General features: G+C 37.6%; 1 protein-coding gene across 3 annotated transcripts in view; it reads left to right on the top strand.

Moving 5' to 3' along the window:
* The window catches only part of CPEB4 (cytoplasmic polyadenylation element binding protein 4), a 44,830-nt gene that overhangs the window by 12,025 nt on the left and 19,496 nt on the right, over positions 1 to 13,309 (top strand). For all 3 annotated transcript variants that reach the window (XM_054841375.1, XM_054841374.1, XM_054841378.1), the window contains one exon: positions 853 to 934. In XM_054841375.1, the coding sequence (XP_054697350.1) occupies positions 853 to 934 (82 nt within the window). The remainder of the gene's footprint in view (positions 1 to 852; positions 935 to 13,309) is intronic.

Genomic DNA, 13,309 nt, shown 5'->3' with positions numbered 1-13,309 from the left:
CCCCCATTAGTGACCTTTTATCATAGGGTCATAGAATCATAGAATGGTTTGGGTTGGAAGGGACCTTAAAGATCATCTAATTCCAACCCCCCTGCTGCAGGCAGGGACACTGTCCACTAGACCATGTTGCCCAAAGCCTCATGATACTGTAAAGATTTCAAAGTTTATATATAATTTCAGTTATTCTGAATTTGCTAATTAAAATAATGCAGTGCCAGGATATTTTATGTTGTCTTATGGTACTGTAACATCAGATTTGTAAGATGTGGAATTTATTGGTTTAGTTGGGAAAGTCTGAACCGTGCATGTGTTAATTGATGGCTTTGGTTAATATGAAGGAGAAATATTTGGTAAGTATATTTCAAATGGCTTCAGATAATGAAACAGTAAGGTACTTGAGACATACTGCTTGTATGGAATACTTTATGCAGAATTTGAACTGACTGTGCAGAATTAGATTATTTCAGTTGTTGAGGTAGTAGTTTAGGTGAAGGAAATTCTGTGTTTCTGGAATTTTCTTAATTTTGGACCGAAATACCTATTTTATGATTTCTCCTTGCAATTCTGTCTCCCAGGACATGATCTTTACTTCCTAACTGTGACATTATTTTTAACAAAGTTCAACTGTAGAGCAAGGATTACAAACTAAATATTGAATTGGTGTTCTTAAATGATTAGTTATGATAAATATAGATGAGATTCATATTCAAGAATATTCTAATGTTTAATATTCCTATATCTGACTGAGTGTAGTGGTGTATGTGTTTTTACTTAATTCTGTTGTGGTTTTTATGTTTCAGATGGTTTTGTTTGACACTGTGTTGCCTAAACTGGCTTTGTATTTACTTGCAGGATCGCACAAGGACTTTTGATATGCATTCACTGGAGAACTCGCTAATTGACATAATGAGGGCTGAAAATGATTCACTGAAAGGTAAATTTAGAAAGAGACTATTTTCTGCAGTAAATAATTGGGTAGATGTGTTTGCTTAGAATAAGAAACTTCAGTTTTGGTTAGGAAAAGTAAAGTGACATTGTGCACCTAATGCATGTCAGTCAGCTCGGGTAGGCCGCCTTTTTTTAGTTGTCTCTAGATGAAGCTGTTGCAACACATGAGCACTTGAGTGTGTTTTGTCTTTATACAAAACAATGTGAAACACAAACATAAGCTGATCTTTTGTTTAAGTTGCCAGTGTTTTTTTTAATAGATACAATGTGTGCAGCCTGTAAAAATGATCAGCTTTGGGAATCTTGTGCAGCTCAGTGAGACTAACTTTTTGCTTAATAGTGTTTTCCTGCTGAAGTCATAGTTCTTTCTGTCTTGGGGAAGAATTAGGTTTATCTATGTCATTTTGAGAACACTATTTCAGCATGATTTTTTTTTTAGTCCTTTACCTCTCTTTTTGTTGCTGCCTTGAATTGCAGAATTCTTTGTACCATTGGGAAAGGAAAATGGAAGTTGAACTGACTTGCAGTTGGGATTTATCTTTTTTTTTTTCCCCACAGTAATCTTTCTTTGAAAATACCTCAACTTACAAAGTATTCAAAGTATTGTCTACATATTTTATCTATATCTGAATAGAAACTGCTTATGATATACAATTCAGAAGTCTAGTTTCTTATTCTTTTTCTGTATAATGAGTAATCTATTCCAATTCGATGGTTACTTGTATAAGTAAAAGTAGTCAAACTCTTACTTATGCTTGTTATCTAAGCGTTCAGTTTTGTTACCAGTCATGAGACCACTAAAAAAACCCAAATCTGCATTTGTGGTTTCTGAAAGAAAATTTCTTATGATATCAAGGCTTGTGGTGTTAATGAAATCTGGCTTGTTTTAATAGTGATTCCAGCTCAGAAGACCGACCTTTGATAAACTGGCAGTAACTGGCATTTGTTGCATTCACTGTGGTCTGACCTGCAGCTTGTGTTTCACATCCCCAGTACTGTGCACCAGTTCAGGGTGATGAGAAACATCAGGAAATACATTTTCCTATTGAAATGACAAGGAGAGCTTGATGTAGATAAAAGTATTAAAGATAAAAGAATTAAAAAAACAAAACCTGCTTATGTGGTGGGGGGGCAGGCTTTTATTAATGACAAGTAGTAATAGCTTTCATTCATTTTCTATGCTGTCTGGCAACATCCTCTACCCCTAGCATTGTATACTGAACCAAGAATCAGGTGCCCTTACTTGACTGCAGCACCTGGGATTTGCCCTGAGACCTTCAATTCAGTTGTCAGGCAGGCCAAACCCAGGTTTTAGCTGCTGAAATCTGGCAAGATAGCAACCCAAGGTGACATGGCTGTAGAACAAATAAAATTTCCCTTTAAATTTGAATTTAACAAAGTTAGGTTCATATTTATTCATATGTGGTCAGCAACTGAACAAAGGTGGTTCTGTAAAGTAGTATGATTTTTACTTTAAATGCTTGGAAAAGATTGAATTTTTTTTGAGTGCTTACCATGTTTTAAGAACGATGGAATAAGTGTGTCAGCAAAGAATACATATAGTTCTGATACACATTAATTCCTGCTTGAGCTTGATTGTTAATCCTCTCTGCAGAGTCATTTATGGTTTGTCTAAAGTTTTGTGTGCATCGTATCACACTGATCGGAACACAGTAATATCAATCAGGTATCGTTCTGGGAATTGTTCCTTAAGTTCTTTATAAATTGTTCTGTTTCTTGGTTAATAGTTATAAAACTATAAAGAAAAAGCCTCAAAACTGACATGAAAAATTCAAGTGATCCTACATGAAATACTTTGTTGTGAAGTCTCATTTTTCAAGGATTTCCTCAGCAAAACCATTGTTTGCTTATAGTGAAATATGCAATACACTGAATTTGCTGCTTATCTGGCACAGTAGACTTAATACAGTAACTTATTTGCTGTAATATACTTAGGAATGGATCTTTATTCAAACTAGCGTCTACCTGGTTGTGGTAAAGCTGCTGTGGTCATCCGTAAGTAGGGCGGGATTTGTAAGGCGAGAAGATACCTTTAGTTAAACCAACTGGTAGAGCTGGAAAAAAAATTGTGACTTGCTGTTGCAAAACATATTTCAAGTCAAGTCTGAAGAAGGGCTGCTGTGATCACAAGCCTTTTGTGTTTTTTTCCCCATCTGTATCAGTTGGTGTATGATTATATCCTAACACAGATTCTATCTCCTATTTTCACTTTTCTCTTCTTGCCTCACCTTTATTTAAACTGATTGAAAGGAATCTTTAAAAACCTTCAATCTAGAAATCTTAAAATATTACAAATTATAGTAGTCAGCTCAAATCTTGCTTGCCACTTCAAACACCTGCAGTTAAATAAGCAGATCCATAAGAAGTTCTGTGTTTTGCATTTTAAACGGATTATTCAGTGCATAAAATGCTTTTAAACTGAAGTTGGATACTCAGAAAGGAAAAGCTGGGTTTGAGACTTTAAAAATAGCCTGGGCAAGACACTAATAAAACATACTGTAGAGAGCAATCTCAGAATGGCATGAAAATAATTTAGATGATCTAATAGGTCTCACTGCTATCTTGTGAGTCTTTGAGAGGCTTTCATACTGACTCAACATGAGTTTAGTATACAACACTAACACCGCTCCCTTTCGTATTGTAATGGACCTCAAGAGAAAGAAGTACTATGTTAAAATATACCTTCAAAACAACTTACGGTATGGACATGATAAAAGATACCAGACACAGTTTGGAACCCTCTGTTGGAAATAATTTCTGTCTTGAAATGATATGTTCAGGGCAGCGCGTTTTTTGATCCTGTAATAAAATTATAAGTAGGAATTCTTCAAAATTTAACAAAATTAATTCACAGTATGTACTTCTTGACTGAGGTGATTAACTGTGCTAGCTTTGGATTTGTTTAGGACAGTAGTAATTATGTTCTTGGGTTGTCTTGCTATATGAAATAGTGTTTCCTGCTTGGGGTTCAAAGGTGAATCTTAAGTATCGATTCAGTCATTCAATATTACCTTTGAATGCTTTTGATAGACATTTTTCCCCCCTCTTTTTAAGGTATATTTTTATCACTGCTCAAATCCTCTTCCTTTGCTGAGCAGCTGCCATTTCAATATGTTATTTTTATCCACCCAAGTGAGTGTGCTGCATGCTGCATAGCCAATGACAGCCTGCAGAAGCCTTTCCCTGGAGACTAATTGCATCTTCTTTACAATGTATTCAGCCTTCGTGAGCTGAGCCTGGGATCCAGAGACTGATTTTTGAATCTGGGTCTTCCAGATGGCAATTTGAGCGTTACTGTAATAGTAGTAGATTGACTAAATATTTCCTTGTTAAGTGACACTGAAATGTCTTTAAATACTTTATAACCGCAGACTGTTTCATTACTGAAATATCCTATGGTTCAGTTCAGGATATAAGGTTATTGCCTGGAAATTATGCAAGGTGAAATGGATTAAAGCAGCAGGCCAGTACATCTGCTTCTAGCACTGCAAAGCACTCCTGTAAAATTTGGGTGTGAATAGCTCAGTATCTGCATGAATGCTATGAGTGTGGAATAATCTCTAAAGACTAAATCTACTTAGGCACAAAAGGGAAGGGTTTAGAAGTAGCGTAAGGTCAGAGTATACATACAGACACTGGGAGAGTCAAATGCAGCTCTAAATTTGAGAGATGGAAAACCAGAATAAAGAGAACTGGTACCATTCAGGATTTCTCTGAGCAAGCAGATACACCTAACTGCATTTTTAAAGGAATCAGCAGCCCCTTAATATTGATCTGAAAAACTATTTCAGATGTGAAGAAAGTAGGTAAGCCTTATAAAGCGTTCTGTAATGAAAGAGTTCAAAATACTTTTGACAGTATTTTCTGAATATCGGATAAGAAACTGAACTAGTTGTTTCTTTTCTAGCTGTGTGGATTATGCAACATATATTAATTCAGTAGAATGGGGCATTTGGTTTCCTATATGATCTAGAAAATGAATGAGCATCTGGTGAGAATCAGTCCCAATTTTTGCCAAGGGCTAAATAACAAAGGCTACAATTATTTTTGGGGAAGTGGTCCTTTATATATGCACAGGACAAAATCTGAGCTATTTTAAAATGTAAAATAATAGATTATGAGGTTTTTCTTAAATTTTAAAACCATCTTTTTTTTTTTATAGCAGTGAGGAATGCTTGAGGTTGGTGGATAAGATCAGCCTTTCTTCCCTACTTGTGTTCTGTGCAAAAAGGTACATGATCTAGTTGCTGAGTTCCAAAAGTCAAAGGCCTCTGGCCAATGTGTTTGTCTGCACTGGCGCTGCAGTCGTCTTTGTGCCTCTGCTGCCTCTTGTACCTGAGCAAGCTCTCACAAGAAACCATGGTGGTACCTTAGACGTCCGAGAGCAGCATCAGCAATTGATCTCGTTTGTGTGCCTTGTCTCACAACAGTCTTATCTAAGGATTACTGGTTTGTAACTTTTATCCAACTTAGGATAAAATGCACAAAATCTTTTGCCTCTACTGCAGGCTGTAGACCAGTTTTTGTAGACAATTACGATTTGCTGTAATTGTCATTGGAAACTGTGGCTGAATTACTGTGTTGAGTATTTCTGACTCAGTATCTTCTAGAATTTTACCTCCTATGCAGTAACCAGAAAGGGCTAACGGGATTTGCAGACTTGAGTGCATATTAATTAAGAGGAAAACCAATTGTTTTATTATCTCAAAATATTGCTGAACTGGGTCTAATAGAAATAAACTGCAACCCATGCTGATGGAGCTGTGATGGGGGAAACACAATCTGTGTGAATTTTATTTGAAATCAGCAGCTCCCATTCCTGTTGCAATCCACTATTTTCAGCTGGGTTACAGTAGAAGCGTTACAACTGCTATTAACAAGTAAGGGCATGCTTTCTTTCCAAATGCAGCTAACATTCAGCATTTCGGGGCAATATTCAGTATTTTAATTTTTTAGTCTTTTGGTATGCTTTTCCCCCAAATTCCTCTCCTGGCAAGTGAAGTGTTTGTTGATTTATCCCTACCTTTCCAATATTTGGGGTTTACCAGAGCCTTTATTTAGAAACAGCCAACAATCTAGTAAGAAAATGAAATCCCCTGGGCGACAGGAACAAACAGAAATCTTCCATTAATAAGTACTGAGATCAGACCATAGATTGGATTCTAACCTTACATAGAAGTAATCACAACCATACATAATGTATGATTTTACATTCATTGGCTATTACCTAATAAACTTCCAGCTTTCTCATTTAAATTGACATTTCGTTTTGTGGCTTGAACAAAATGCTTCTTTGTACGAGATGCTTAACTTGATGAGGCTTAGAAAGGCAAAACTTGACTTGGAAGAAAAAAATCACGCCTCAAACTTGCAAAAAAAAAAAAAAAAGGACTTGAACACAGATGATATGCAGCGAGAAATGAAAATAAAACCCCACCACACCGACTTTTCTTGCCAGGAGAGAGGTTTTGTGGAGGATCCCTTCCGCGGCTGCAGGCTCACCTGGCACTACCACATCCTCCAAAGTGGAGGTGAGCGCCTTCTCCTTTCACCTGGGGGTGAAGAGCAATTAACTTCGTGAAGTGGCAGCCCACTGAAACATGGGTTAAAGCACTTCAGCTTCAAAGCCAGCCCCCTCTGCACGGCCGATCCCTGGTTTAGAGGGGGCCCCTGGCGAGGAGGGGCTGTGGAATCCCCCTGCAGTCGTTGCCTGTGTGGAATATCCCGAATCGCTGGGCCCCGCTGGCTGCGGCGGAGCTGCTGCTCCTGCTCTTCTTCCTCCTCCTCTTCCTCCTCCTTCTCCTCCTCCTCTCTGCAGCGCCTGTCCCGGAGCCGTCTGCGCTGGCATGTGAAGATTTCACCCCGCAAGGTAGCTTTGCTCTCCTCGGGGGGTTTGCCCGTGTTAGGGCATTGCTCAGCGATAGGCGACCGCATGCATTGCTTCGTAATTGTAGCCGAACCTTTGCTGTATTTTCAAGCTGCTTCAAGTTGATAAGACTTCTGTTGTAGTTAGGAGGGAAGGGAGAGGAGAATATTGCAGAGTATTACCTTCAGTGGCAGGTTCCAGTAACTTTGGTTGGAGCGTGCTCTTTTTTTGAGCTCGGATTTAAAGGTCACCGTTTGTGTTGTGCTTCCTGAAGGCAAGCTGAAGCCTGCCTGCCCTGCTCAGTTTGTATAATACCGGCATTAAACAACAATGGAGACTTTTAATATGGCTGTATTCTTAAAGTCACAGGCAGGCCCTCTCTTTCCCACCCCAACCCCCCATAATTCAGGCTTCTGATTCCTCACCTACAAAACCACAGGCCCATCAGCAGGGTCCGTGTGGATTATTTCTGTAGCAAGAGAAAGAATATTGGTGTATCCAGAATATTTTGGACAGTTAAAGGCTTGAAACTAGACTGATGGCTAAGTTATCAAATGATTGCCTCGTTTTGTGACACTGTACGCCGTAAGAAAATGGGGTCAATTTAAAAAAGGTTTTTAATTGATAGCAGTCTGGAATTGGCAGCATTTAGGCGGATGTAAATGAAACAAGAATCTGCCGCTTCTTTGGAAGATGTACGTGAACTGGAACACAGGTTGCCTGGAGGCAAAGGTTGAGTGTCATTTAGGTTAAGACTTTTGAGATTTTTTTCCTGGTTATTCCTTGGCTTTGACACCTTGTTTTTCTGTTATCAACTGTGAAAAGCCAAGACCCATTTATACTATCTCAGAAAACATTGTGCATTACCTAATAAATAATTTACACCATTTGTATCCATGTACACTGATGCATAAGATTTAAAAAATAGAGCAGCAGTTAAGTTACTGCTGTTTGTTTTACTATTTGCTGCAAATTCGCTTGTTATGATGAAAACTGCAAAAATCCCAGGACGGGTGCAATATTCAAGACAATGTAATAAACACTTTTGCAATCATCTGGAATAATTTGGGAAAATATAGCACAATCCAAATAATGTACTGAAATGTAGCAGTTTAGTATTTGTTTTCAGTGATGGAAAACATCAGTTGGAAGAGGTGAGTTACTGTTGACATTAATTCCTTTGGATTTATTGATATTCTTAATTTTAAGGGTGTGGAAAGTAGTTTGTAGGTTATGGTGCTGCTCAGAGTTTGGGGAATTTTTCAAAATATTGACATTTAGTTGCCTTTGGAACTGCATTCAGAACTTGTGTTTGACTCATGTTAAATATATATAATGTTAAATACAGTACTGGAAGAAAATAAGGAAACGGGTACTGTTGGTTACTTATACTGGTACTACTTTTTTATGCAAGAAACACTGAGTAGTTTAAACTTTGTGATAGTACCTGCATTTTTATAGAAATATAGGTCTTGATAATGCAGATGTCGAACTACAAGATATTTATACCTCTCTACTGCAGGATTTTGAGGTAGGGTATTAATTCAGCTGAGGAAGAGCAACACCTTGATTTATGCTGTCTGTCTAAAATGGAGCCATTGAGCAATAAGCTAGAGGGTATTAATGTAGCTACCCTTTGAGGCCAGGAAATTCCTTCCCCTGCCACCACAGAGCAGTACAAATATCCCAGGGTTTTCTGATCCTGGTCCAGCTTTGAAATCCATGTTAGGATTCCTGTTAACTTCACTGGAGTATGAGACCTACGGGGTTTTTTTGTCCAGTCTTGAAACATTTCTCATAGGCCTCTTGTCATGCCGTCCCATCTCCAGAGTCTGTATGGAAAAAAAATGCCTTTCATGCTCCTTAGACGAGATATTTCCTAGGAATGTATGTGCTGCAGATGATGTGGCAGTTAGAGATTTTTAAAACACAACAAAACATTGAAATACTGCTAAAAATTTTAATGTCTAAATCAGTGATTTGATCTTGAAAAGTGTTACAGCCAACAAAATTGTGCTGAATTCCATGACAGCAGCCTTGCTAATCTGATTAAAACCTTTCTAAGGTTTTCTTGCTTTCTTTTTTATGTTTTCGTCTTTGTTAAATTAATTCAATCCCTTTTTTTAGAAGTGTGTTTAATCTTCTGCCTCGTTCAGTACCACTGTCCACTAAGTGGTTTCGATTTTTTTCTTTTCTTTTCTGAATTCTTGCTTTGATAATCTCTGACCATCCTGGGTCATCTTCAAAGCAGTCCTTAATTTGGAGCTGTATTCCATGAGTAGTGTCTGTTCCTTGTTTTAGAAGACAGAGAGGTCATGCCTCCCCTCCCAAAGTGCTGAAACTACCTGTCTTTTGTCTTTTTGCTCACTTTGTTCACTTTTTTCCTTGATGTTGAATTGTTAGCTCTTAGCCACATTTTGCATACTCTCTACCATCATGTTTATCAGACTAGAACTGGCATGAAAGGAGCAGAAAGAAAAGCCTGAAGTGCTTTTCTTAAGCCTGGAGATAAAGAAGAAATGAGAGGTATAATAAGAATGGGAATGGGTTTTGAAAAAAGATAAGGAGGTGACAGATGAGGTTTAAGTGTAAACAGGAGCAAGCTCCTAGGAAAGTCATACAGAAACACTTTTTAGTACTGGGCAGTCTTTGCGTATACCCACAAGTGACTATGCAGCAGCCTGAAATCTGATTTTTCCATCAATTACTTAAGGTATTTGGAGAAAGAATTGTGGTGCATATAGGGTTTGTGTATTCAGTATCTACTTATTTTAATTCAGCATTAGGTAGAATGGTGAGAACTATTGATGAGGTGAATCTGAAAATATATCTTACAGTAGATTTATCCATACTTGACTTAATGTATTGTTTGTTGGAATGCAGATTAGTGAGCTGTGATGGTAGGGAGTTTTTTTTGGGGGGTGGTATTTTTTTTCCACTATAATGTTGATAGTTGGACTTCCAGATGAGTAGAGCAGTCACCTGCCATCTCTAGATATGCAAATGCCAAGTGTCTTTAGAGGTATTCTGTCAGCTTTACTTGGAAATCCTATTAACAAGAATCCCAGCTCAGCAGTCAGATTGGTATGAGAAAAGGATCAATTTTGTATATCTAATGTGGGAATACTTATGGTCAATAAAATCAAATATATAAGACAGTATAAACTCCCAGTAATTTATAATAGTGTTACATACAAATCTTCATGTTGTCATTAGTGTTAGTGCACAAATGATGAGGGAGGTGAGGATAGCTTTCTGAAGGCATGCTAAAGAATGTCTTGGTCATTCATGTGGCATTTTAAATTGTTACAATAAATAGTGTTGGTGCCTGGTCCTGTACACATACCAATTTGAATCTACGCAGCAGAAATGAAGTGATGATTCTTCTAAAATACAGTTTTCTGTTTCTCTTCCAATTTGGATTGACTGTGGAGAAGTGTATAGTACAGTTTTTTCACACATATTACTGGAAAAATTGGTGTCTTATCTATGCTGGTTACTGTAATAATAAAAAATGGGAAAATGTTATGCTGCAGAGACTTGAGCGTGCTTGATATCAACTTGCTTGTATTACTATTTCCGTAGTGTTTGGGAGTGAAGTAAAAGGTTGCTTAAAAAAGGAACAAAGCCCTGATGTTGCCTTCCAGGCTGTCTTGTGATCGTTCCTTCCACAGACAAAAATAAGTTGCTTTGAACCTATTATTGTACTTAAGGAACTCTGGTTTTAAATCTTGCAGCATGTAAGTATATGCCAGTGTAAATCCAGCTCTTGCAAGTCACATGCAGGAACTGCATTTCAGGCATTTCAGGTTATTCATTAAAGCATGGGCAGAATTTAGCCTGTTCCTTTACATTAATTGTTAGGCTGATGGTATAGGCAGATATCAGCATCTCTGGAGGCGAAATGCTACATATAAAGAATCCAGGAACACAGTGCATGTGAACCGTGACTGTGAATGGGAGATTTGTGATGTTCCTGCACCTTTTCCATACGTTTTCATAAGTTGTTCAATAAATTCTATATTAGGTTCAGTAAATTGTTCTTGCCACTTACAAAATAAATTGTCTAGTGATTTTGAGCATATGACATACCATTCTTTCCTCCTGTCAGAAAGTCTATCATTAGTCTGTATTTTGGAATTTACTGAAGTTCGCACATTTGAAGTAGTTCTGTGGCTGTGAATCTTGATTTGCTCTTTGCTGGCAAAGCTGTGTAATGTTTTTCTTTCTCCCAGTTGCAAACTCTGCCTTTCATTTTTTATTTTTAAAGTGAATATAGTAATAGTTTAAGTATTTAAAAGATAAATGCTGCCAATTATTCCATATCATAAACTGGAAGATGTATTGAGGGAAAAGACTGGACGTTTTTAGAACGTCTGTGACTTCTGGAGAATAGACAACGTTAATATAAAATAAAGCTCAATGCCACCAGCAGTGGGGTGGTTGCTTTTCTGAAATACACATATAATTCTAACTAACATCTAGTCTCCAGAAGAGGGTCGTGCTCCATGATTTGCTTTTCCTGCTTTTGGTTTCTTATCTCTGACCATGTGGAGGTTCCTGGAGGAGAGGGAAGAATTATATTCAAATATGTATAATATTTAAGGGTCGCACTTAAATTGATCTGCAGTAACCCAGTGTAACATAATTGGAATTATGGGAAAAATATTGACAAAGCTGTACCTATGCTTAGGATTTAAAGCAGGTTTGTTTAGCAGATTTCTTTGTAGTCTTCTGTTTGATAGTGAAGAAAACTTCAAAGTTAGCTTTGAAGCTTCTGTATTTTTGAGAGAAGTGAGACTGGATTTGGTTTGTCACCTTTCATGAGTAGTTAAGTGGTTGTTGAAACGTATGAAAGATCATCTCTTGAGGTTCAGTCCACGTGGCACTGTGCTAGTCTGGCAGACTACCTGAGAACATCAGTGGTAAGGGAATAATAACGGTGGTGGTTTTTAAAGCTCTCGTACAAACCTAACTGCAGTGTTTTCATAGTTAACCTTTTTTTTTCCCCTCATTTTCCCTTCAGGCTTATGCTTGAATAGCATGCTGCAAGCATGCTTAGGACTTTTTGTCTCTGTTGCCCAATCTGGGAGCTTCTCACAAAGGCAGATTTGAACCAATGCTGGGCTGGACTGGCTGGGTTGGAAGCACATATGCCTTTCTGCCCTGGGTTGTGCAGTGGCATGTATCTGGGTACCATGACAGCTGGCTTTGTGCAGTGCATGGGAATGACAGCCATTAGTTGGTGGTTTCCCCCGCAAAGATTATGCTTTTCTGAATATAACTGCACAATCTCTTTGGTGAGGCAGTTTTGCTTTAGGCAGATTAAAGCCCTAAAAACTTGAAGCTCGTTGCACAAGCTTGGGAAACAGTAGCTTTTGCTTTCACTGTTTCTCAGCTTCTCACCCCCTCTGCCCTCCCCAGTTATTTGATATATAAAGTTGTCAACACTCAAACTATTAGAAGTTATTATGCTGATAACCTGTTCTGTGCCATACAGTCAGGTTCTACTTTTTTACTATGTGAACCCAATTAATTCAACATAATCACAGGTAAAACTGTGTTAGCATCAGAAGAGCCAGCGCTAAAAGGCTTTTTATAGGTAGATTCTCTTTGGAGTTTTAGAAGCAAAGAAACCTGTTTGCTTTTTGTATGTTGGGTGTATTTTTTGGTGGTGACCTGGAAATTAAAATGAAAGATTCTAGTCAGACATGTACTCAAATGCTACAGAACACCAGTAACTTCATTTTGTTAGTGTTCTCGACAGAAGGAATGGGTAAATACTTTTATTCAGGCATCTGGCTTTACTTGAAATAAAGCATAATGCTTGCATCTACAATAGTACTTTTGTTTTTCAGCATTTGTTGGGACATTCTGGACATAAACTAGAGTTATATTTCTCATCATTTTTTTTTAATGTTGTGTTTCTTTAAAAATAAACTAGGAGGAAAAAATGCAGCTTTTGGCATCTCTGCAACTTAATTTTGCAGAATCAGTACTTCCAAAGGTGTTAATTCTTGATTTTACTGTGCAGCCAAACTTTTTTGGTTTCATGCTGACTTTGACATTGTGTGACAAATATGCGTTCTCCAGATGTATATATAGAGGTGTTTAATTTTTGTAAGATTGTCTTAGATTAAGAAAATACTATTTGACTGTTTTTCAGTCTTTGAAGTTCAGTGGTGTTTGAAATCCACATAATAGGGAATCTCTCATCTCCCTTTTTAGTAGCTTGTTTTTGACAATGATTTTTAAAACAAGGATCTCATTTGACAATATCATAAAGATTGCTGTGACTGTAAGATGCAAAGTTCTGACATGGAATAAGTTCACTGTCAGTGTAAATTTTATAACAGTTTGAACGATTTATTCTATATTGACAGAATTTGTCCAGGGCCAGGTATCACGTGTCTGTGCCACTGTTTACCATTCATCGGCTGTTGTTCCACACTCAACATACTGTGTGCTCAGGAT

Source organism: Grus americana, chromosome 14 (genome assembly GCF_028858705.1).
Source record: "Grus americana isolate bGruAme1 chromosome 14, bGruAme1.mat, whole genome shotgun sequence".
Classification (NCBI taxonomy): domain Eukaryota; kingdom Metazoa; phylum Chordata; class Aves; order Gruiformes; family Gruidae; genus Grus; species Grus americana.
This window is presented reverse-complemented; position numbering and strand designations above follow the sequence as displayed.